The sequence below is a fragment of the Centruroides vittatus genome, unplaced genomic scaffold, assembly GCF_030686945.1.
Source record: "Centruroides vittatus isolate TY-2023 unplaced genomic scaffold, ASM3068694v2 contig_355, whole genome shotgun sequence".
In the NCBI taxonomy this organism is placed as follows: Eukaryota; Metazoa; Arthropoda; class Arachnida; order Scorpiones; family Buthidae; genus Centruroides; species Centruroides vittatus.
Genome location: NW_027122178.1, coordinates 1566521 through 1593935, shown reverse-complemented (window position 1 = coordinate 1593935; position 27415 = coordinate 1566521). Strand labels below are relative to the sequence as shown.

Sequence of the window (27415 nt, the reverse complement as noted above, 5' to 3'; positions counted from 1 at the left end):
TATTTTCTTTTTTATTTTGTGCGTGTTATAAGTTATAAATAAATATAAACAAACAACACTAACCCGATAACATTAAATCTAATACCAAAATGATTAATTTACTGTGTTTTTGTTATTTCTTACTCCTGTTTTTAGGTATTCGATATTCGGCCAAATAGTGATTTAAATATTCGGTATTCGGCCGAATAGCGAAAAATAGGCCGAGTACCGAATAGTAACCGAATATTCGTTGCACCACTAGTTATTATCTTATCAGTGAACGTTCTGTGTAGAGGAAGAGTTCACCTCGGGAGCCGCAAAAACATTTTAAAAGAGTCTCACGCGGCTTTTTGAAAATGTTTCTGAAATTTCTTCAAAAGTTATCCTTAAAAGACACCATAACCATATGAAACTAATTTTATTGTAAAAAAAATTATTAAATTATCAAAACAATGAAACAGGCCAGACGACCTTACTATCAGACTTACCCCGATTCGAACCTGATTCTAGTTCCCACAATTTATCATGGGTATTATGGATAGAGACATCGTTCCCATTTCTCATCCACGTAAGTTGACCGATTTGCTGGTACTCCTCATACAGTAATGAACTTTCTTATAACACGATAGTAGCGAGTTTGCGCAATATTATTTTCCGTTATTCTTACAAATTTAGAAAATGGCGTAACATCACAGGCGGCGTTTGTGCACATGCTCTTATGAAATTATATTTTGAAAACGAAAAGTATTGCAGACAAGGATACAGCTTTAAAGGAAATATATAAGTAACGTAACGAAACGAAATTATTGACTGAAAAATATTGTATTGATCAATCTGAAAGTTGTACAAAACTTGGAAATCTTCAATACGGAACAACTGGAAAATTACTAACTTATCATACAGGAACTTAAAAAACAACATAGCTGAATTTAGACTTTATTGGTGTTAGTTATAGGAAAATACATTTCGAGTGTCATACCACTCATCAGTTCTTATAATCTTTTAGTAGCTGTATTCTTCAAAGATGTTATTTATACTATTTCAAAAACAATTGGACTTTTCTTAACATATAATAATCAATTTTAAAATGATCACATTTAAAAAAAGATTTTTTATTCTTCTCATTCATTTGTGATTTATTTCATAACTGGTCTTGTTATTTAATGAATGGTAAGACTAGTTACATTTTTAAAATTTATTATTATATGTTAAGAAAAATCCGATTTGATAAGTCCGTAGAAAAGAGATATTATATGCTTGAAAGTGAAACTGTAAAAGAAACGGAACAAGAAGCTAGAATAACAATTGGAAAATTATTTTATATGTAAATCTATGCAGAGATCTGCGAAGGAACAAGAATGCTTATATCAAACTATTAGATTTAATATCAAAAAATTGTAATTTCAAATATATTGACATATGTTCGGATTATAATTTACAGATTGTTTTAAGCATTTGGGCATCAAAAATCCCAAATCGTGCCTTCTCGATGGCTACGTTTGAAATAATGACATCAATATTTTGTTATAAACAAAAAACTAACATTTACTTTAGGCAATTGTACATTAGAATAAGAGAATAAATACGCATTTAACTTTCCAAGTAATTTTCAATGTCATCATAGTAATGCTGTGTTAAATTTCTATTGATATATTTTTAATACAGTATTATTTAACAATGAAGTAATAATTCTCATCTAACATGTATCGATTGCTTTGACACATTTTCCTCTGAAACTTGTGTGTTTTTCCTGTGTTTATATAAAGGAACTGATTAAATGTAACTGATAAAAATTTCCGTTTATATGATGTGTATTTCATATTAAATTTTATTTGACATTAAAATCATGAAAATTATTCATATATTTCAAACGTTATAAAATAGAATAGAATAAATGTTATAATAAATGATAGATCTATTAAAATTGTAGAAACAAGAATACTTTCAGTAAAAATAACGATATTAAGTCAATCATTTTAATTTTTAATTAATTTAAGTGGATTTAGCTTTTAAAAAGTCAGATTGACAGATTCAAGAGATTCCATTAAATTAAAACAACAACAATCACTGTTTAAATATCACAATAGAATCAATTAAAATCTTGCCTATTGTTTTTGTTTTTTTTTTTTTTTTTTTTTTTTTTTTTGGTTAATAGTGTAGTTTATATTCTAAATCTCCGGTTTACAAAATATGAACTTTTAACCAAAAAAAGAGTTTTGTTGATTTGTTTGATGAAACCGTGTTTCTTTCTATAATTTAGGCTTCGTAAACACTAGTGTTGTGTTATGTTACAAAAATCGACTAAACCGAATAAAGAAATTTGATGGAAAACTTGCCAAGTGTCTTTGTAACACAACACAACACTAGTGTTTACTAAGCCAAAAAAAGAGTAATAGGCAAGAATTCAATTGACTTTTATTATAATAATTAAATTGTAATTCTTGCTTTTAGTTTAACGATTTTGAATAAATACCTATATAGAGAGATTTTAAACCTTAGTTAGACTGCAATTTGAAAAAAATGTAGACCTATAAATTCCCACTGTCTTTCCTTAATCTCGCGAATGGAGACAGATAAACATCGAGACCAGATATGGAGAATATAGTGGCAAAAGGCCCGATTAACTATATGAAAACTTTCAGTGTAAACTGGAAGTCAAGTTATGTCAATTTAAAACGTTTTCCCTGGAAGCAGCTAATAGATAACTCTCACGAATCCATTGCTAACGGAAAAGTATAATGTACAGGATCAAAATACTACAGTAGTAATTTGAGGTGAAGAGCATATATTTTAAATAAAATAAATTAAAAATTGCAGTCCGGTATTTTGACGATGTCACAATAAATAATTTATAATTAGGAAATCGCTGCAAACAATTTGTAAACATTGTTTTAAGTTTAAGTGAAGACTGCTTATTATTCATTAGAGATTAGACGGACAACCCGAGAGTATTTTCCTTCCTTTTCAAACGGAAGGGTTTCAAAATTCTAATAATTATTTTATTTAATTTGTCTCCTGTATTAATACACTCATAACTGCGAGAAAGCGTTTATTGATGATAATAAAAGTTAATTTTTTTCATTTTTAATTAAATTCGCAAATAATAAAACGTTTATTTTATCAAATATTAGTTCACAATCATTAGTAAATTTAATAAAAGTGAATATTTAAAGCTATGATAAAATAAAAAATAATAAATTATTGACTAATTTAAAAAATTTTATTACTGTTATACAGAATTTTATACTCATATCCGATGACTATAAAATTCTGCAGTAAAATTTTGAGTATAAAATTCATGAGTATACTCTTCGACCGATCTGCACCAAATTTTTCATACATACTCTTTAGTACCCTACGGATAACGTGTTACCGTAAAACCTGGACACCCCATCCTTCCCCTGAATTTACCCCGTGGTTTGTTTTTAATTATTATACAACTCTTACTTGCATATACTTCATTACTCAATACCTATATTCCTCTGATTTCATTCCCTTTAACATTCAACTATCTAACTTCTTTAAGGGAAAAAGTTTTAAATTAAAATAAACAAAAACAGTTTTTATTTGTTTGTTCCTATGAAATATTACCATTTAAATGAAAAAATTATTAGTAATAATTAAAAAAAAAGTGCCGTGACCAGGATTCGAACCTGGGTTATTGCGGCCACAACGCAATGTCCTAACCACTAGACGATCACGGCAACCCGACACGTGTGTAAGTTCTTCTTATTCCCTATAAATATCTGAAATTACTAAAGTGTTACAAGTTAAATGTAAAAGTACAAAAAGTAGTTCAATATAAAAAAGTAGTCCGTTCAGTTGTAGTTATCTTTAGTGTACATTATACGTTATGTAGCCTATATTTTTCTTACATAATTTATAATTTATGATGTAAAAGGATACAAATATTTTAGTTACATTATGTTAATTGAATTTAATTATATACTTTTCTATCTACAAGAACAATTACTTTCATTAAAATTACAATCCCCTGTTTTCTTTTTAAACTTTAATTACTCCTTTATTATAATAAAACGTTTATAATTATTATATTAATTAAATTTATTCTTTATTTAAAAATCTTTTCGGCCATAGTATAGCCGAAAAAACGAAAAAGCAGTCACTATTTATTCACTTTCACTGTTCCACAATACAGTCGACTGACCTTCCTTTGAAGGCTACCAGAAGTACAGTACACTATAAATGCATTGTATTTATAATATCGTAATGCTTTTTCTTTTTGTTTACAATTAGAAAATATGTTTCTAAAATGAAACCAAAAGTAGCGGAGATACCAACGATAGTAATATAAAATAGGACTTAATATTAATTCGAAACATAAAGAACACATACGGTAATAGATAATGTTACAGTCATAAAGAAGTTCATTAATCTTCATATCTAGAATTGAGATCTTCCAATTTTTTATCCATTAATTCTGTAGGAAGAAAACAAATAAAAAGATTAAAATCTCTATAATCGATCCCATTCAGCCAAGTATGCAAGTAAAAAAAGGTTTCAATGTGAATTATAAAAATGGATTGGAAGATAAATTAACAAAACTCGATATTTAATAAAATATCGATAATTTCTTTGAAAAAGATAATTGCGCGATTGGAAAATAGATAAAGATTATGCAGCAGGGAAAAATCTGCAAGGGAATAATCAATTCTTTGTTTGAATAGTTAAACTAAACTAAAATACAGACAAAAAGGCATGGGTATACTAATACTTTGATCAGATTGTTCCTCAAATTTAAGTGTCGTAGACTGGAATGTGAAAAGCTTCAAAGATCTCTAATAAAATTGTTTTGAAAATTTATGAATGTAAGATTCAACGCCATAGATATAAAACGATTATTATTTCGATTGTTGCTTCTTAAATCTCATAACTTGACAAATGTAGGACTTATCATACAAGATATGTGTTTACAAGAGCATGGCAAAATTAATTACTTTTAATTGTCGTTTTTGTATGCATTTCGGGTCTAAATTCCTCTTCAGCCCTTGACAATTCTTTAAAAACTGGTTTCGGAAGAAGTCACAATTATAGATTTTATATATCAAAACTGTAATCTAAAAACTATGTAGAATATTCCAGAGTTTAAAACACATCTTAAAATCTATACTTAAAATAAATGTTAAATTATGTTTAATACAGGTACTGTACTTCTCACTTTACGACCTATCTGCTTAACGACCACTCGCACTTACGACCAATCAAGTTTCGACCGGCAATTCGGGGAATCCCCTTTCTCAGCTTGAGTGTCGATCAGTGGCGTGGTGACATGCGCATTAAGCGTACTATAATTGTCTTATAGTACTGTAATAGGCTAATAGTGTACTATAATTGTCTTATAGTACTTAATAGGCTAATAGTGTACTATAATAGTCTTTTTATGAATAAATTTACAGTTTGTTGCATAATTTGTATAATTTTACAACGATCCTATATTCCCGGCGCAAGCTTCTCGCTTATCGACCAATTCGCTTAACGACGTAATCGTCGGAACGGAACTCGGTCGTACAGTGAGGAGTACCTGCACATTAAAATGGCCCAAAAAGTAGTAAGTCACCCAAATGTAGCCTAGAGCAGTGATCTCAAACTTTTTTGATCGCGTACCCGTAAGACGTAAATAGTTATAAGTTGTACCTCCTATAATATAACATAATATTATTATTTTATATTATATCATCGCAAGTGATCGTGAGCCTACTTCTTCGGGAGGATGACTATAAGATTAGACAGATGCGGACAGGACACACATACAGTATTTTGAAAAGAAACTTGGCGTACCCCACTTTGAAGACTACTGGCCTAGAGCCTAAAAATACCTCAATATGCTACTTGTAGCCTAATCTCCCAATCTCGAAAACCAGCAGTATTTTATGAGATAAAAGAAAAAAGAGTAGTCCGAAGGTAAGGTGACACACGAAAATGTGTTTCTGTAAAAGCAAAGCCATATTGATCTGATTAGTAGTTCTCGGTATATTGTTCTCTTATAGCATAGAGGCACTTCGATCTAAACGAACAAGTTATCATAACCATAACACAGTTCAGACAAACTTTTCACTTCGAATTTCAAAGTAGCCGTATTTTGAAATAATCGAATTCCTTAAATTTTACATTTGGTTATGTTTATCAGGTTTCGGAGATGCGAAAGATGGTAAATTTTAAAAACGTTCGGAGATGATCACTCTTACCTGTACAGTACATGGTGACGGTGATTAAATTTTACTTTCAATATTTTTTATAGGGGACAGGGTAGAGATGAACTCACATCACTACAATGCACGTAGACACACACTCATCCGAAATATACAAATATAATTACTGATTAAATTATTATATATTTTTAAATCATGTTTATCAAGATTGGGTATGGAGATGGCATGGTGGGGCCACCCCTTAAAAAAACCATTAAAATGCATCATCATTAAACTTAGGTACTGTAAGTCCTGAGAGTTTCGCATTCTGTCTTCATTAAAAATGGATGAAATTTTCGTTACGATTATTACAAAAATTATAAAATTTCTTATAAATTATTTACTGACTGCTTTGTAATTAATTACTTAAATAAAAATAAAACTTGTAATGGTTGCTAAAAATTCTATTTAAAAACATAATTAATTTATGCTTTATATTATTATAAAACAGTAATTTAATTAATTTATTTTTTCTATTTGTTATAGTTAAACTATAAAATTAATACACAGACACAGCAATTAAGTATTAAAATAAATTTTAAAAAATTTACGAGATTAGGGTCAAAGTTCATGTAGAAGCCACGTTAATTTCAACAGAGGAGCGATTTTCAATATGAATTTTTAATATAAAAGCATAAAAAATATCTAATATCTATATATTTTTAATTAAAATTGTTAAAATTTACATTAAAAAACTGAAATTAAAGCAGCAGTCGTGTAGTCTGAACGTTCATTTTACTTCATAACACGTAGTATATGAGATAAATACTGTTTTCATGAGAAAATCGATGCCGAGATTTCGATCTAAACGTATATTTTTAAAAATAATTTGGGCTATATTTCGAAGAGTTCTGCTTTACACTTTATAAAACCTATCTGGCAACCTGTAAGTTCTCACTGGACAGGTGCTGGTTAGCACGCAGTTTATTTATATTAATTATTAATTAACGAAAATAGCATTCTGTGCTCGTCGCTGTATTTCGTTTGCTTAATAAATTACATCAGTTACGTGGCATTTGGAATATTGTACATAAATACTGTACTTAAATCTCGGATAATTTGAAATTCTATAATTCGAAGTCGCGATTATTTTGTCCTTTGAATTTCGAACTGACGAGGATTTCCTTTATATTACTACGTTTTCTGGCTTTAACAATTGTTATATAGGTCATGCTTTCTAGTAAACATCTTCTGACAAGCGTAATTTTTTACTCTTTCAGCCCTTTAAGCAAACCCACGTTAAGCCGTTTTTCAGGTTTAATTAACGTGGATTCGGCCATGTCCACAATGAGTCAGCTGGTTAGAGAGGACGAGCCTAATATATCTGGGCTCAGATTACCTCTCGAAAAATGGCTGTTGTCCCAAACTTTCCAGGATTTTTCCAGTGCCCGGATTTAATTCCAGTTCTCCTAGGGCGATAGACTAAAGCCTTAAATGTCTCCGGCAGGCTCTTTAAGGGCTAAAAGTGTACTTTTCTTCAACATAAGCTATTTTAATAATTTGAACGTTCTTTTTAGCTCTTTAGAAGGCTTGTACTTGGCTCAGTATAATTAATAATAATAATAATACGTACACAAACAGTTAATGTGAATTCATAGACAAAATAGTTACTCTGTTGTTTATTAAAGAATTATATTTTTATTTTGCAAATATTTTGTTCACTATCCATAGTGCGAATAAAAATGAACGTCGCTGTTGCATTTATTAATTTAATGAAACTAATGTACGCTTTGTTCATCTGTTGCTAATATATATATATATAAATTATGTAGTCGCTCCTGACCAGTTGCGTTTCTTTGTTACGTCTTTAGTGAATTTGCCAGTTTGCCGAGTTGTTAGGTCTCTCGCCTCACACCACTAAGGACTCGGTTCGAGTGGGGAGGGGAGAGGGATGAGGCTCGCCAATGATCCTAGTCTTAAGTTCCCGCTTTAGGATGTGGTGGCCACGATAACTATCTTATGCAACATAATTTTATAAGAGTGGGCAAGTAAACTTTTTATTTATGAATAAGGTTATGGCAGTAGAACTTTGGTACTTTTGACTTTTTAAAGTAGATCACACCCCACAAAAAATTACTAGGCCTATCGGTCAAAATGGTAAGATTGCAATTTCAATAATGCATTATAATCGTAATAAACTATTCTATACGTGACTGCAATAGTAATTTTTCCAGGAAAAATTACTACTGCAGGTGAATTGAATAAAAGTTTTGTTTTCTGATCTAACTGTCAGTTTTGTATCAAATATTAAACACCAGTTAACGTCCTACTAATAATCATTGTCCAAGAAGACTGTAAAAAATAAAATTCATTTTTAACACGTTTGTGAACGAAATTCTCTTTATTTAATTTTACAGGGGTTGGCCCATAAGTTTTCTCCAGATCTGAAAAAAAGCTTCTCGACGGCCCTGGCGATAAGAACACGCGAAGATCGTCCATTTTAATTGAAACAGAAGAATATTGAAAAGATTGTACTCTTAAACTACCGTATTTTACGGAGTATAAGACGCACCTTAATTTTTAAGCAATTTTTTAAAAAAAATACTCATAAGACGCTACGGACCATAAGACGCGCCTGAATTTTGGAGGCAATTTTTCGAAGAAAAAAGTGCGTCTTATAGTCCGTAAAATACGGTATATGATGGGCATTCGGCTAATCACAGAATAAGAACATTGATAAAGAAACGATAAAAACGATTTTGTCAGAGTAATTTGGTATGAGAAAGAGGTGCTTAGAATAATCCAATCCTCAGAGGACCAGAAGCAGAAACAAAAAAATTTGCAGTGCAGTTTTGAAAAAATCGTACATCTCCAAAATTTTTACATTTTATGATAACAAGAAATGCATCCTGCCTCTTTTAATATGATCCCGAAGCGAAGCGGCAGAGTATATAACTACAAATTCTCACATAACTTATTTTGAAGAAATCAATGTCTCGATCAAAGATCAGCATGCTTTCTTCTAATGGGTTTATCTAACCGCGGAGGATGAGGCATTTATTATTGACGCATCTTTTTTCTATATTTGCCTACTCCATAGCGGTAGGTATGAACCTACCGTCATGGAGTAGGCAAACGTAGAAAAAAGATGATGGATGGCATATCGAAGCGTCGTTCCTTTGCCTGCTGACTTCATTACTGATTAGACCCGATTGTAATAGACAAAATATGCCGGTTATATATCATTAATTTCGCTCTAATCAATCCATCGTTACTGAAATTCAGATAGCTGAGCGGTTAAGCTATCACCCTGTCACTCTGGATGCTTCCGGAAACGAAACCGGATGAGCCGAAAACCCCAGGAATTTTTTGGAGTGATTCGTCCGGATGTGTCGGGCTCCGTCTCTCATCACTAAGCCGTCTCATAGTGGGCCTGGCTGAAGCCATAATGGCTTGCTCTACAAAGAGGAAAGAGTTTTAAATATATTTTAATGTATAATAATGTAAAGCATTTTTTAATTGGTAAATGTTAATAAACTTTATTTTTAATGTAAAAAGCACGAATTTTAAAATTAAAATACAAAACTTGTATCTTGATCATCACGCCCCTAGTGTTAAAAATACTAATCACGTGATGATTAGTCACATGGATAATGTCAATTTGTGAGTAATCAGCTGATATTTTCGATTAATTAAATTTCAGTACGCATATTCTTAAGAACCGATGAGTACAGAATTAACTACTCCATTAACTGCATTTTCGCTGGAAGATGATCAACGTTATCTTCCCCTGAAAACTTCAGATATAGAAGACCAAATAGTGCCGGATGTCTCTTTTGTGCCAACATCTGTACTAACTAAAGAGAGTGTTCGGGAAAACCAACCCTTATTGAGGAGGACTGAAGATTGTGCTTGTAACTTTAACCATTTTCCTGACGATCCACAGTTTTCAACGATTGTTAAGGAAGCTGAAGTAGCTATTGGAAATGGTGTTTACCCTCAACGAATTTACCAAGGATCCAGTGGTAGTTATTTTGTGAAAAACAATGATAGTACGGTAAATATATCCTTACTTTGTTTACTTTTTAAATAAATAAATGATTTTTGTATTAATTCTTATTTTTTTTAATACTGTTATTCACTAAACATTTTAATGCCATAAACTATTACAAACTTTTTCATTTTTACCATATTTTTCTGTATTGTTGTAAATTAAATTTGTTACAATCACTGAATTAATAACATATAAAAGTATATTTTTCCTAAATTATTGTTTGTCATAATTGAACAGTTTTTTGATATTTAGGACACCCCAATTTCAAAGTTATGTTATAATTTTAACCTAAATCCACATACCTTATGTGTTTTTTGAATGTTGTAATTTTATTTTGGATTGCAACATTTATCTTTGAAAACTTAGATAATATGTATATATACACATGTTTTTCTGAATAGATCTACAAACTCATATATTAACTTCAAAGAATTTAAACAAATTGAATTATGCTATATATAACAAGAAGGAAAATTTTGTTGTTTAAGTATTTTATAATTCTAATTTTTATTTCAGTTTTCAGGTGTTTAGTTTGGATAAAATGTTAGAATTAAACAGAAATTTTTACATGCGAAATTTAAACTATTACCAATGACTTTCTCTGAATTGGATTATATTGAGCCTGTCTTCTGAAGTTTTTATTGAATATTTATCTTCATATATCATCATTAATATTAGAAAAAACTTATCACATTTAAAGACTTTATGAACATTATTTTATTTCACAGAAGACTATTTCTATAGTATTTTGCTATCTTTGATCGTACTTTAATTGGTAATTTTCTAACTTAAAATTGTCCATTTATATATTATTTTGGTTAACACATTTTTCAATGATAATGATTATTTATATTTTGATTTGTTAGAAAGAAAAGTAGATTTCTCTTTAAATAATTTTTTCAATAACAAATAAAAAGTGATTAAAAATAATTTCAATCACTATTATTATTATTATTTAGGCCTATAGATTAACTCAGTTTCAATCACAATATATTTTAATTACAATAAATATGAAATATAAAGAATGATCAACTAGATTTTCTACTGATTACAAATATTTCTTGATTAAACATTGAAATACCAAAGTTGAATTATAATATCTTGAAAATATTAGTTTTAGTGTGTACTTCTATCATATAGCTAAACATCATGAAAATCATGAAATATTTTTCAAAATATTATTTAAAGTTTATTTCAGATTATTGTATTTAGATTGAAATGCCAGTAATTAAGTAATCTAATATATTTTAGGTATGAAGCCATATAATGAACAGATAAACTCTGTGTTTATGGAGATTTCATTAAATGTACATAAACTGATATGAAACTTTTTTGATTTTATTTGGATAATTTTCAATAATTTTAACTTCATAAAATGTGTTTTTAAAATTTTACAGGCATTCAAATTAGATCTGTGGAAAAATTTATACATATATATATTATATATATAGTAAGACCTCGCTTAATGTGGGGGATGCATGTTCCTATACAACAAAGTGCTAAATGAAACAATGTTAAACGAGGTCATTTTAACATAGAGTAAATAGGGAAAGAGGAACACGCGACCAAAAATAAACAGATTTTCTTTTAATTTTAAGTCATTTTTATATTAATTTGTATATTAATATATGTTAAATAACACATAAACATATGTACACAGAAATGTAAAGTTCAATTTCTGTGATGTAGGTCCTGACTTTTCTGAAATTCTTGTTTTTTTTTTTTTTTTTGCAATAAAGTTGTGGTTTCACTTGTCACTTTTTTTCTTTCTTTAAGCAAATGTCGGTAGCAGAAGATTGCATCCAAAATGCTTCGTTTTGCTTTTGCACTCCTTTCAAAATCTGGATTATTCGGTACAATTTGATCAACAATTTCAGTTATCATTACCAAACTTTTACTAAGGAAATCTGTAGAGAAATTTTTTGGGTTCTTCGTTTTCAGAATCACTATTTTTCAGTTCTACATCAATTCCTTGTGCCAGTTCTTGATGGTTGTCACTGGTAAAGATCTCACCAGAAACTTGTAGTAACTCCTTAATATCCTGCTTGTCTACAGCTCCTAGTCCTGCTGTATTGATTAGGTTGACCAAAGTCAACCTAACGATACAGTGATAGGCTCTTCTCATTGAGAATTCTTGAATACCTTCAGCCATAACTTCTTCCACACTTCATTCATGCATTTATCAGTTAATTCTTGCTAAGTGAAACCGATATTGCCTATGGCATCCACGATGTTATATTTTTTCCAAAATTGCATCAAACAAACATAGATTTAAGGAAAGTACAGCGCTACAACGAATTGCCACCTTTTGCTGATTGGTTCATGTTCATAAATAATTGTATTATATACTAATCAATGAAATGCCGAGATAATTTAAATCAGCGTAAATTTTGAGCTTAAAAAAAGGCTTCGAGCAGACCACGTTATTTCGAATCAGCGTTAAGTGAGGCAGCATTAAGCAGGGTCTTACTGTATATATATTACATATCATATTTCCTTGATTCTAAAAAATGCTATTGAGTTTGGAATCTTTAAGGTTTTTTCAGGGAAGGAAAGTTTTTAAATAAGCCTAATATATTTCATTAAGTTTTGTCAAGTAATAATGAGTTCAAAAAACAATACAGATATTGTGAAACAGATATTGTTTGATAGCTCTGTTTCCATATTTGGTATATATAATAACTATTTATTTTAATGCTGCATCATAATATCATCTCAAAGACATGTAAACATTTAAACACTAGTTTTAAATGAGCTGTTTGTTATTTGTAAACCTCATTCGAACTGATGTGAATGTTGAGTAATATTACCTAGCTGAAAAGTCTATTATTAGTGCATAAAACATCACATGGTTTGCTTGATATGATTATTGTTTGGACTGTAAGACACTTAATTCTAGCATGTACAGTATCTTTACTTCAAACAAGTAAAAATAGATTTTAAAAAAGTGTCTTAGAATTAAGCAAATACAATACATTCAATTGCATGTAGAAGTCAGAAAGAATAAATATTATTAAATAAATATACGAAAGTAATTTCAATATTTCAAATCACAAAATGATAATATATAAATATGACTACCACTTCCTTGAAAAACAATGCTCACATATTGTCAAGGAAAACATTTGCTGCTGGATAAGGTTGAATATATTTATTTTTTAATCATTTAATTTTTTCATCTATTTTCTACTTGAATTTATCTGTGAATATTTAATCTTTTAATAATTACTATAAAATATTTTCTTATTTTCAACAATATTTATTTGATTATTTACTTAATCATAATTTTTTTCATTTTTATAATTTTATTATCAACAACAAAATAAAACATTTAATAAGTACTTTTACTTTTGCATGTACTGTACATTCTAGCTTGATCAGAATTTTTAAAAAAGAACAACAAAATTTGATTACATAGAATGGGTTTTTTTTTATCTTGTGAAACTTAGTCCTAATGAGTTTCAACACCTGTATATTTGCATAATTACCAATAAAAAAAAATAGTATGATAAATATAAATTAGAAAGAACTGATAAACCAAAGGAAATTATATTATTTTACTGCATTTCATATTATTAATTTTTTATTGTTAGTTCAATTATATCCACAAAGTTGGATAATTATTGCAATTATATTATATAACATATGTGCTCGATAATAAACTAAATAAATATTAAACATATAAGAATTTGAGAAATATATAATAAATATTATTCATTTATACCTGTTGTTAAAATTATTTTAGTGATAGGAGTTTAGATAGTTTGTTTTTTTAAGTCACAAGCAACTTAAATTCATATGCTTTGTTTCTTATTGCATAAAAAATTCTTTTGATATAGTAAGCAAGTTTTTTTTTTTACTTTCTCTCCTGCAAACAATTTACATTTGAAAACTGAGATTATAGCTCTTTTACTAATTTTGCACTCTCTCTCTCTCTCTAAACTCAGCAGATTTTTCAACTTTCTGAGCCTTTCGTGTTACCAGTCTCGAGCTCTTTCTTGCCTTCTCTCCCACTTGCCTTCCAATTTAAGGACTTTTTGGGCAGGAACTTCTAACCAATTATAGATATTCTGTGTGAATAGCTTTCACCCAGGTCTGCTTGAATCAGATGAGGACGAAGCTTACTTTTGCATTCGCCCATCTCCAATGTGGGTGGTCTCCTGCTTGTTTACTGCCAGGTGTTTACCACTGGACCACCCTTGAATCCAATTAGCTTCCTTTTGTTCCCTTACTGTTTACAAGCCAATACTTTACAGAAGTATTAATTATTTTTAGAATTTTATATATTCATTATAATAGAAATGTCAACAGATATATAGTATAGTATTTAAAATGTCTACTCGGACTTATTTTATTAACAGGACATATTATACCAACGTTTTTGTTCAGCAAAAGTTAAGAAAGCTTATTAGAAAAAACAGTCTTTATTTTCCACTTGTACACATACACAATATTGTGTTTCGGACTAGTTCGTCTCTCATCATCAGGTCTACATTCAATATTTTCTAAAACAGATCATTAAAATCAATATAAATTTTTAAAATCCTGACAATAAAAAACCGATTACATTAAATTATTTACAGTTTTTCTATTTTTAAACACTTCGAAAATCAAAATTATAAACAGAGCCACTATCATTATATTTATTAGATACCTGTACAATAGTAATAAACATAGGTTACATTATTAAAGTATATTTTAAACATATTTACAACATAGAGATTGTATTTCCAACTTTTACTTGAACTATTAACTTATTATTAGATGCTCTCTCTTATATATGTCCCGTGTCACTCTCTTATATATGTCCCGTGTCATTCCTTCTGTCGACGATTCTATTCCATGATTGGTGGATTTCTCTTCCTATATTGTTGTTCATTCTGTTCTGTTGTCTTGCTAAGTAAATGTGTTTGTACAGTTGCCTTTTGAAATTATTTTTTTCTTTTTTCTTTATTTTTACAGTATTTAAATCTATTTCACACCCAGTTGTATTACAGTGCTATGTCCTGTTAATAAACTAAATCTGAGTAGACATTTTAAATGCTATACTATAAGATGAGAACACAGAGGCATATGATTTAATAAAATTTACCTATAATTTATCTTTCTATTTCTATTCCATTTTTCTTTAGTTTCAAAAAGTGTTTGTGCTTCATTTGGCTAGTTTAAAAGAAAGCCACCAAGGAGGGATGAATAACCTTCTATATTGTAGAATTGTAGTATTGTTGAAAATATTGTAACTTCTAAATTGTATCTGGGTGAAATAAAGTTGTTGATTGGCTAGTATTTTTGGAGTTTGTGAATATAATTCTTAGAGAATAATGGTGTTTGAACCAGTTACATATCTATGTCAACACATTTGTATTGCTGTATCTTGATGACATTTTTCAATACCAGATTAATTTTAGAAAATATATGAGTTTAAAATAATAATAATTAAAATAAAAACATTTCAATATCATATGATAATATTTAAAAAGAAAAAAAAACAGGAAAAGATTGGTACGGCTTTCTTATTATTCAAGCAATAAATTTTTAAAAAAGTTGTTATTACATTTTTTTTACAGTAATTGGATTCTATTCTAAATTAATGTATCTTTATTCAAATTTATATTAATACAGAAAACCAATTTAAAAACTTATGAAATTAAATTAGAAAATATTTTGGTTTTTAAGTAAGGAACTTAATGTAGTCATATCTATTGATCAAAATCCTAATAATTTTTCATGAATAAGGATAAAGATTACATGACTTAATTATATTACATGTTTTCAAACAAATTTAAATTTGTATTTATTAATTCTGAACCTTTTGAAAACAGTAACTGTTACCTAATTATTATTGCATTAAAGGTTCCTCAAAAACAAAATATTTTTTATTTTAGCTATCTAAATTTTTTTCAGCATTTGAAGTTGTATTATATGTGATATATGTTTTTGAATAAATTGATATTATTAAATTATATAAATTTATAAAATCATTTTAAGACTTCAACTTATCAACTTATCCAGAATAAATAAAAAATTTATCAGATATACATATACTGTAGTTTCATTTAATTTCTCAATAGGTATTTTTTCTTTGATTCATGTAGAAACATGACAATTAAGTTTTTAAAAATTGGTTACACTTATCAATAAATCTATGTATTTATGTTTTGGAAATGCCACAACTTAAAAGAAATTTTTTAATGTATATATGATTAATATATTCAAATTAGTGAAATTTTAGTTCTAAAATCTGTGCTTTTTTCATAATTTTTCACTTATATTTACAAACTAAAATGCAATAAATTCATATAATTTATAACTGTTAAGATCATTTTTACTTTGCTGTTATATCAGGGCTATGTAATTGACTAAGTAAATTTTCTCCCTCTTTAGTTCATAGTATATCAGCCAAATGCAGATCATTATCTTAATTAATCAAGTTTTTATTTCATTTATTGGAACTTTAAACATTTAAAAAATTTTCTAATATTCAACTTGACTTTGGATCTTAACAGAACTGAATAATCTGAGTTCTGAATCCTGGGATCTGATTATCTGTTTTGATAATCTTTCATTGTTAACACTCTCTCTCATTGCCAAGACTGTTTCTTTATTTAATCTGTTTTTTAATTATGCACTTAGAAACATTATTTATATTAAAGGAAACAATATTTTTCTTAAAATAATGGATAAATTTACAATTTGTACTAAAGTCTAATGGTGCACTCCGAGGGGCCAAGGGGCCCTGTCTCCTCTAGAGAAAAAGGAAAACAAATGTTAGAAATTTTCCAAAAATCATTATTAAAATTCATTTATATTTATATATATATTCTGTGGTGTCTCTTATTTCTATACATCTTATGAATTATCAGTCAAATGGTGAAGTTTATTGTATTTGCATTAAAAAATTTTTATTTATTCAACTCTTTTCTCCCGAGATTAAATCCTGACTGCACCACTGCTAAAATCTTATGTAGTTGAATAATATATATTAAAGTTCATCCTTGCTAATTATTATGAGGTTATTCGAGTTAACAGATTTGTACATAAAAAGTCAAAAAAAAATGATTACACATAGATGTACAGGTACTCCTCACTTTATGACCTATCTGTTTAACGACCACTCAACTTATGACCAATCAAGTTTCGACCTGCAATTTGGGGAATCCCCTTTCTCAGTTTGAGTGTCAGTCAGTGGCAAATGGTGACATGCGCACTAAGCATACTATAATAGGCTTGCGTGTACTATAATAGTCTTTTTGTGAATAAATTTGAAGTTTGTTGCATAATTTGTATAATTTTACAACGATCCTATATTCCCGGTGCAAGCTCCTCACTTATCGACCAATTCGCTTAACAATGTAGTCATCGGAACGGAACTCGGTCGTAAAGTGAGGAGTGCCTGTATATATTTTGTAGTTTCAAAAACCAAATTTTATACTGTATTTGCCTACATGGTATACATATTTTTTATTTATGTTAAAATGTGTAATACATATTAATTTTACAAATTTGTCATATTATAAAAAAAACCTATGATTTACAATATTTATTTTATTTTTGTTTTCTTTTTGGTTGGAACATTTTGAACAATGGAAATATGAACAAGCTTAATTCAAATTAAGTGGAGTGAAGTTAGCAGGAGTGCCTTATGTACGAAAGGTCCCTTTTTAGTTTCAATCACGTATTGCAATGTACTGTACTTTACAGAAATTTTTGGAATTATCTTTGTAATTTGTATAATTTTCTTGTTAGCATTATTAATTTTTAAGATATTTAACATTAGTTTTTTTGTAAACTTTTTTCCCCTCGGTGTGGGTTCCTGTCCGTGGTGAGGGGACCTCCCAGAGATGGTTTAGTAATTCTCTTTACCATCCCTGGGATCTGAACGCCCACCCAGTGTTTGCCGTGCGTGGTGTCCCGTATGCCGGAAAGGGGGATCCTGGTAGTTGAGGGGCAACATAACGTCCCCAACACACTGCTTTGGCCCCTGCTTCGGATAAACGGGAGGCTCAAATCAGGCTCCGTTTGAGTCAATCGGCTGGTCGTTGAGTCATTCTTGATCTCGGCCTGGAGTCAACCGATCGATGCAGACCGGGCGACACATCAGACAAGATGTGCTCTTCTCGACTGCATTGTGAGAGTATAGCTCCTGGGAAACCCTGGTGTGACGGTCTATGGGAGTCTCCCATGTGATAGCATCCCCTAGTTGGGCCCCATGGTGGGTGGGGTCACTAGGAGCTGAATGTAAATTCTTAAATATGGATTTTAAAACAACAAAACAAGCGACCAAAGACCAGAACTCCAGCCAACCTGCTTACTTAATAGTGCATGCAACTGGAGAAAAACCTCTATCTAAAGCATCGCCATTCTTGATTCAAAAATTGTTTGAATCGACCATAGGACAATTGAAAAAAATACAAAAATTAAGATCGGGAGATTTACTGGTGGAAACAGCTTCTCCACAACAATCGGCAAAACTTCTGCAAACAAAGACTCTGGGAGAAATGGAAGTCACTGTCACACCACACGGAAGCCTAAACTCATCACGTGGTGTGATATCTGAAATTGATCTGATGTCTGAAGATGAATCAGACATTCAGATCGGTCTTTCAGACCAAGGCGTCACTGCTGTCTGACGCATCTCCATTCGTCGGGATGGCAAGTTTATTCCTACGAAACATCTTATTTTGACATTTAATAAACCGACTTTGCCATCTGTTATTACAGCAGGGTATCTACGCTGCTGTGAAGTTCAGTTCGCCCGTATGTTCCAAATCCGCTGCGTTGCTTTAAATGCCAGCGATTTGGACATTCACAAACATCTTGCCGAGGGAAAAGCGTATGCGCACAGTGTGGGACTGAAGGTCATGAGAGTACCGAATGTAAAACTACTCCATGCTGTGTGAACTGCAAGGATACCCATCCTGCCTACTCCCGAAAATGCCCTGCATGGCAGAGAGAGAAAGAGATCCAGCGAGTGAAAACCATCAACAATTTACCATACCCATAGGCTCGCCGAATGGTCACTTCAAGTGCACCACTGAAACAAAAAACATTTGCTGCTGCTCTGAAATTCACAAAGACATGTGAAGTTCAGACGGACATTTCTGTTTTCCCAAAGGAATCTCTCACTCGCCATGCAAAATGTTTACTGATCCCTTCAAAAGAAACACCAGAAAAGGACAATACAAAACAAAAAACACCCCTACCTAAAACAGGGGTGATAACAAGAAACCTGGGTTCTAAAAAGGCTAGTAAGAACCCATTAAACAAACAGAGAGTGAAAGCAGCTCTCTCTAAATCCAAAAAATCAGAGACTCAGTCTGTGAGCGAGTTCTCTGATATCTCTGATGAAGAGAATAATGTGGAGGTTACAAAACCAATGTCACCTCCAAAAGAGAGACCACCTGTTAAATTAAAGAGGGATACCCTCGCAAAGAATGCTGTCTCAAACACATAATGGATTATAAAATAATCCAATGGAACTGTCGTGGTTTCTGCAACAACTTTTCTGACATTAAATACTTGACATCATGTACCACATCTCTCTGCGTGGCACTCCAGGAAACACATCTAAAACCTGGAGAAAAAATTTCTTTAAAAGGATTTCATCTCTACCGTAAGGATGACGATAGCCACACCCGCGCCAGTGGAGGTGTGGCTATACTGGTTTCAAACCGCATCCCTTCCTTACCGGTACAAATAACAACAGAGCTGCAAGCTGTGGCAGTCAGAATTTCTATTGGAGTAACTGTAACAGTTTGTTCCATATACTTGCCACCAGATGTCAGAGTCGATGAAGATGAATTGGATGACTTGGTTGAACAGCTGCCGACTCCATTCCTTTTACTTGGTGATTTCAATGGCCACAATCCAATGTGGGGCAGTCCCGACATAAATTGTCGAGGCAGGGCCATTGAGAGATTTATAGGCAATCACCAACTATATTTATTTAATACTGGAGAAGTGACATACTTCCACACCCCAACAAGAACATTCACTGCCATTGATCTATCATTAGCAACCCCAAATCTGTTTTCAGCGCTTACATGGGAGGTTGGATCTAATCCACTTTCCAGTGACCACTTCCCAATATTTTTAAAATATCGAGGCAGAGAAAGCTGTGAAACAGCCCGTCCACCACGCTGGAAACTTGAAACGGCAGATTGGCCTGCATTTTCCTCTTTGGCTAACATCACTGAGGAAATGGTCAATACTACTGATATCAATGATGCAGTTGAAGTTGTCACTTCCAGTATTATTCAGGCAGCTGAAAAAATAATGGGGAAAACGTCAACCAGATATCCAAAACATCCGAAACCATGGTGGGATCAGAATTGCGAGGCAGCATTTAAAAAACAAAAGAAAGCATGGGGGATTTTCAGAAGATACCCCACTGCTGAGAATTTGATAGCTTTTAAAAAAGCAAAGGCAAATGCCAGAAAAATAAGAAGGCAAAGCCAAAGGGATTCTTGGAGGAAGTATGTATCTAGCATAACATCTTCCACCAGCTACAAAAGCAATCTGGGATAAAATCCATAAAATTAATGGGAAATATGCTTTTCATTCCCTGTCCATGTGGAAAATAATGGCACAATAATCAGTGATATGCAAGGTATTGCTGATTTGTTGGGTGAAACATTTTCGTCTTTATCCAGCAATATTATGTATACAAGGGATTTTCAGGCTTATAAAGTCCAAACTGAAAAACAATATCTAAACTTCCACTCTCCATCTAATGAGGAATATAATGTGCCATTCAGCAGAATAGAACTATGTACAGCAATCTCTCGCTCGGGGAATACTGCTGTAGGCCCGGATAAAATCCACTACAGCATGATTAAAAATCTGTCAGACAATTCCCTCAGTAATCTTCTGAATCTGTTTAACAGAATATGGACAGAATGTATTTTTCCTGACTCTTGGAGGCTATCAATTATTATTCCCATCCCAAGCCAGGTAAAGACTGCAAGAATCCCTCTAATTATAGACCAATTTCTCTGACTAGTTGTCTCTGCAAACTTTTCGAGAGAATGGTAAACAGACGCCTGATGTTCCTCCTAGAGGAAAAGAACTACTTTTCACCACATCAGAGTGGATTCCGTAGGAACAGAAGTACCACAGACAATTTATTAAACCTTGAAACATCCATATACGAAGCATTTGTTAGACGACAGCACTTAGTGTCTGTGTTTTTTGATATAGAGAAGGCCTATGATCGTTGCTGGCGATACGGAATACTCCGTGATCTGCATGAATTCGGACTGCGAGGTAATCTGCCAATTTTTATAAAAAACTTCCTACAGAATCGAAGATTCCAAGTCAGGATGGGCAACACTTTGTCTAGGCTTTTCACACAAGAAGAGGGTGTCCCTCAAGGTTCTATTTTGAGTGTAACTCTGTTCCTAATAAAAATTAACAGCATAGCTAAGTGCCTTCCTCCCAGTGTGAAACACTCTCTGTATGTGGATGACTTTCAGATCTCCTGTCAGTCTAGTAACATGGGTTTCATCGAGAGACAACTGCAAACCTCCCTAAATCGCATCGACGATTGATCCAAGACCAATGGTTTCAGTTTTAATGCAGAGAAGACCTCGTGCATCCATTTTTGCCGAAGGCGTGGTTTGCACCTGGATCCTGAAATTCACCTAAATGGGGTCAAAATCCCAATGGTTAACGAGGCTAAGTTTCTTGGTGTCATGTTTGACTATAAATTGACGTTTTTGCCTCACTTGCGCAATTTGAAGAGTAGATGTTTAAAAGCTCTGAACCTTTTAAAGGTATTATGCTGCTTATCCTGGGGAGCAGACAAATGTTCAATGCTCAGGATTTATAGGGCTCTTGTCCGCTCTAAGCTGGATTATGGATGCATTGTATATGGCTCTGCGCGAGAATCTACTCTTCGGATGCTGGATCCAATCCACCATCAAGCATTGCGTTTGTGCACTGGTGCGTTTCGAACTTCTCCTCTTCAAAGTCTGTACGTGGATGCTCATGAGCCTTCACTATCTCTTAGGAGAAAACAGTCGTCTCTTTTTTATTACATTAAACAGAAATCTCAGAATAAACTGTTAGCTGATCGTTCAGATACTCAGCTGAAAAGATTATTTGCAGCTCGTCCAAGTAGTGTACCTACATTCGACATAAGAATGGAGAATCTAAGCAGCACGATTGACCTGGACACAAGCAACATTTCACATGCCAAGGTCGATAATATATCACCTTGGTCAATTCCTGTGATAAATGTTGATTTAAGCTTAAAGCAGTTTCCCAAAGAAACTACACCAGACTACGTCTATAGACAGCACTTTGCAGAAATTCATCATCGTGACAGGAATTTAATTCCTATATACACTGATGGATCTAAATCGGATGACTATGTTGGCTTAGCCTTTGTTTGCCAGGATGAAATTGTTGCAGAACAAATATCACCGAATTCTTCCATCTTTACTGCGGAGTTGCAGGCTATTTATTTAGCCTTAAAGTATGTAAATAGGAAAGGTCATCGTTGCTGCGTGATTTACACTGACTCAGTCAGTGCACTTCAGGCCTTGATCTCGTGTGAACCTAGTTCTCACTCAATAGTGATTAAAATTCTTAAAATGATTTGTCATCTTATTGCGATTAATTTCTCTATAAAATTTTGTTGGGTCCCAGGCCACGTGGGTATAAGGGGAAATGAAGAAGCTGATGCAGCTGCAAAGTCAGCAAGCCCTTCTCAGCATACAATGTTTATTGAAGGAGTGACTTGAAGCTTGTTGTTAAAAAACGACTAGCAGAGAGATGGCAAAATGTGTGGAACGAACAAGTCCACAATAAACTACACGAGATCAAACCTATCATAGAAAATTGGACACAGAAGAAACTATATGGCAGGAGATCTGAGGTTATTCTTACCCGTTTGAGAATTGGACATACTCGACTGACTCATCAATACCTTTTGAAGGGTGATGACCAGCCTGTATGTCGGTATTGTAAGTACCCTCTTAGTGTAAAACACATACTGTGCAATTGCTCTGTCTTTGAGAGGTCGCGTAAACAGTATTTTCGAAATACAAGTCTGTCAGAGATTTTGGGCCAGAGGTCAAGTCTGGACAATCTACTGGACTTTCTGAAAGTCATTAATATGTATAAAGAGATTTGATCATTTATTTATTATATAGTTTTATCTATTTTGTTTTTTACTTAAATTGTTGTATATATTTGTTGTTGTTGTTGTTTGTTTATTTATCTATTTAATTTATTTATTTTATTCTGTTCTTTATTTATGTTTAGTACGTAATTTGTATCATATGTTTATTGATTTGTCTTGTTTAAATTTATTTATCATTTGACCTGGCGCAGCTTAGCCTACATGGTTCTTGTGCCAAAAAACAAGAATCAACCAACCGTAAACTTTTTTAATTTTTGAGATTTATATTTTGATTAGGAAGTCTTCACATATATGATTTCACTTTCTTATTGAATTATGGCAGAATCCTATTTAGGAGTATTATAGCTTACATTTAGGCATAGGTCACATTTAATTTTATAGGCTTCAGGATTTTTTCTATTAGAAAAATGATTCTATTTTAACCAGCATTTTTTGAAACTATCTTGTTATATTTATGTATGTCCACTTTCACAATTTAATCAATTATTTTTAAGAACTAATTTATTGACCTCTCTAGAGTTTTGATCTTTATGAATTCTGTGCTCAAACCTTTGACCTCATGGATTAAAATACCTCTGGTGAGTCTGGTTTTATATTTTTGGAAATCTTTTAGTTTATTTCAGTTTACTATTCAATGTTACTGTATATTCTACAAATATCACTTGTGCTCATTTTCTACATTGTTATTGTCCATGATATATTTATAGTAGTCTCATTTCTGCAGAAATATTAATAACACTACTCTGCATCAAAATTTTCCCATGAAAGAAAATATGATTTTTTTTTACGTAAGTTAATGTGCTAAATATGAATCAGATGGCCAAAATCGTCTATTACCCACAATTTTTTTCAAAAATACCACTTTTTTTTTGCATAAAAATCCCTCTTTTAGACAAACTTTCTGTTGCTGCTGTTTGAATTAAATGTAAAACTAGAAGTGGAAACTTTTGGAGAAAGAAGTTAAGATGCCCTGTTACAGAAAAAGAGAATCAAGAAATGTGAAATTTTTCAATGGAAGACAATCTCGTTTTTTGCCACAATATACTGCATTTGTTGGAGGAACTTCGGGGATTATATAGATTACTCCCTATGGAATTTCAGGACTTTGAATATACATCTGAACTCAGAGGACCGAGATGAGTTCGATACCCGGATGAGATGAAAAATAAGAAAGTTATTATATTTACGATTTCTTGCCTTTCACAATGCATTCTACACCATTTTAGAGTTAGTTTTCCACTAGGTGACACTGCTTATAGTTCAGTATACGTTTCCTTTTTTTTCTTTTGTTCAAGAACTACCGTGAATCAATAACCAGTGATGTTAAACACTGGGCAGCCTGCCGGCGACTCCCCTCCAGGAGGAGTCTGTCGGGAGCATGAATAGTCAAATGCCATCTAGTGGAAAACTCTAAAATGGTATAGAATGCATTGTGAAAGGCAAGAAATCATTAATATCATAACTTTCTTATTTTTGGTCTCCGGTCCAGAAGTAGGATATGGTTGAACTCATCTCGGTCCCCTGAGTTAAGATACATATTCAAAGTCCCGAAATTCCATTGGGAGTAATCTATAGTACAGCCGGAACTTCGGCTACCACAACATCCCACAGGACAGTGACTTTCTATTGACTATTAAAGTTCAGCCTTAAAGAAGTTTTGTACACAATGGCAACAAACACCCAGTCATTCTGGTTGCTCACATTGTTCACATGAAAGAAATGTACAACAACATGAAGGTAACATACAATGAGCATAAGTGGAATGTGTGTGCTGACGTCAAAGTTGTTACAGTACTAACAGGTCTTCAAGGAGGATATACAGTAATACCCCGAACTTACGTGATAGGTGGGACTGAGCGATAACCAAGTAAGTCAAATTCACGTAAGTTGGGGTATAATTTCGCATATAAATACATACAAATTATTTTTAATTCGGGCCAGAGACTAAAGAAAACAATAATTTAGAGAAGAAAAATGTTTAATAAAATCTTAGATAATACATATGTATAACAAATTATATTATAAAATCGTAAACTGAAGTTATTTTGATGTAGAAGGTTTCATAAAATCTAACAAATTCGTCTGACGGCTCAAAGAATTTTTTTTTCCCCGCAAAATTTCCTCGTAGCATGCTAATAATATTTTTATTTTTCGTTTTGTAGAGGAAATGTGCTCTTCGTTGGAGTCTATATTTTCTAAAATTTGTAATCCCTTTTCAATTGAACTGAGGCCTTCTGTCAAGTTTTCACAGCTTCGAGAATTTTTTTCTTTACCTTTTATAATTGTTATGATCGTCGATTCTGGTAGATCAAACTTCTTTGCCAATTCACAAATTTTCATTTTTGTATCGAAGTCTTTAATAATAATAACTTTACATTCCAAAGATAAAGTTTTTCTTTTCTTGTTTGATGCAGAGGAATCACTTCTACTTTGTTTGGATGACATAGTAGAGTCTCTCAAGTCTCCATAGATATAACAAATACAGAAATAAGTAACACAAAATAAATTGTAGCTATTTGTCGATTCTGCGAGACATGTCTGAACATGTAAGCTGAACAATAGTGCGGGGGGAGTGAGTAATCAAGAGTTGAGTGGTGCTCAAACAAAAGATGAATCGACAAGATTTGAAAATCGTGTAACTCCGGGTTCGTGTAAGTCAAGGTATTACTGTACTAAATTCTACTGTTTTTTATGTGAACAGAACAGTCAAGCAAGAATCAGTCACTACTTGGTAAAAACATGGCTCGGTTATGTAGCAAACATACAAAGTCGAAAGAATATTGCTTTTTCTGCTTTGGTGGAGAAAACTAAAATCCTCTTACTTCCTCTTCATATCAAGTTTGATGAAAAACTTTGTGAAAGGTATGGACAGAGAAGAAGAAGGCTTTGCTTACCTGAAGCAAAAGTTTTCTCATCTGTGCAATGCAAAAGTAAAGGAGGGAATTTTTTGTTGGTCTCCAAGTAAGATAGCTTTTGAAGTATCTTAGTTTCAAGGAAAACTTAACTTAGCAGAAAGGACGGTGTGGGACACATTTGAAAACATGCACATGAGTGTTTTGGGGAATGTACAAGTGAACAGCTATGAGGAAATCATGGAGAAGCTAGTAAAATCCTACCAAACGGTGGATTGCAATATGTCCCAAGATGGATTTCCTGCTTTCCCATTTAGATATTTTTCACACCTAGTGGAAGGTGGAGGAAGAACATGTTAGTCAATTACTGCTAGGCACTACAGCAAGAGACTTCAGAAGAATATAAAAGATAACATGCTATTAAGTGTTTAAGTTTTTAAATGTATTGAATTATGATAAAGGAATAATTAACATAAATTTATTTGTATCTAATTATCCAATTAGCAATGTCTGTGTAACCAATAAATAAAACATTTTCTATTCAAAATATCATATCTTAAACCTCATTTTTCTCAAAAGTGGTGGGTTTTAGACTAATTCTGTTGCCAGATTCAGATTCAGAACCATTGAAACTAAAAATCTGAAAATGTTTGATGGTAGAGGGAAAAAATTTTTCCAGAACAGTGTAATACATTTTATGTTTAATTAATGCAATGAGATTTTAAATTCATTTTCTGTATAATAAAACATTATCAAAGCTTATCTTATTTGTAAGCTTCTTATCATTAGTTATCAAAATTAAGGGGGGAGAGTTTTATTTATTATAGCAAATAATTAAATGAAATTTCTAGATTATTTTTATGATTATTGCAAAAATTATTATTAATTTAATTTAATATATTTCATGGATGAGAAAATTTGTTTGTTTAGTTGTTTTAAGTCCTTTTTTCAGAATTATAGCATTCAGCTTCATTAGTAATGACAATGAACAGACAAAAGAACATTTTGTACATTTTATGTCTGGACAAATGAAACCAAACAAAATATAACCATCTTAGCAGACATTTTCTCACAGTTCTTAAAGGGAAAGAAACACATTATATACATCATCATTACAAAGACATACACAAAATTTCCTGATAAGAAACAAAAGAGAATGATTAAGTAGAAAATTACAAAAAATATAAAGATAATTAAGAAAACAAAATAAAACTTTTCATAGGAGTCAATAACA

At 31.7% G+C, this 27415-nt stretch overlaps 1 protein-coding gene and 1 non-coding gene across 2 annotated transcripts in view; one reads left to right on the top strand and one right to left on the bottom strand.

The window, feature by feature from the left end:
• Positions 1-3611: 3611 nt before the first annotated feature.
• On the bottom strand, positions 3612-3683 carry TRNAH-GUG (transfer RNA histidin (anticodon GUG)). The gene has a single exon. It is a non-coding gene; the product is annotated as a tRNA-His (tRNA).
• A 6081-nt stretch (positions 3684-9764) lies between these two features.
• The window catches only part of LOC136974727 (phosphatidylinositol 4-kinase type 2-beta-like), a 40521-nt gene continuing 22870 nt past the window's right edge, over positions 9765-27415 (top strand). Inside the window, exon 1 of the mRNA XM_067269674.1 lies at positions 9765-10185. Within this exon, the coding sequence (XP_067125775.1) occupies positions 9853-10185 (333 nt within the window). The 5' untranslated portion in view covers positions 9765-9852. The remainder of the gene's footprint in view (positions 10186-27415) is intronic.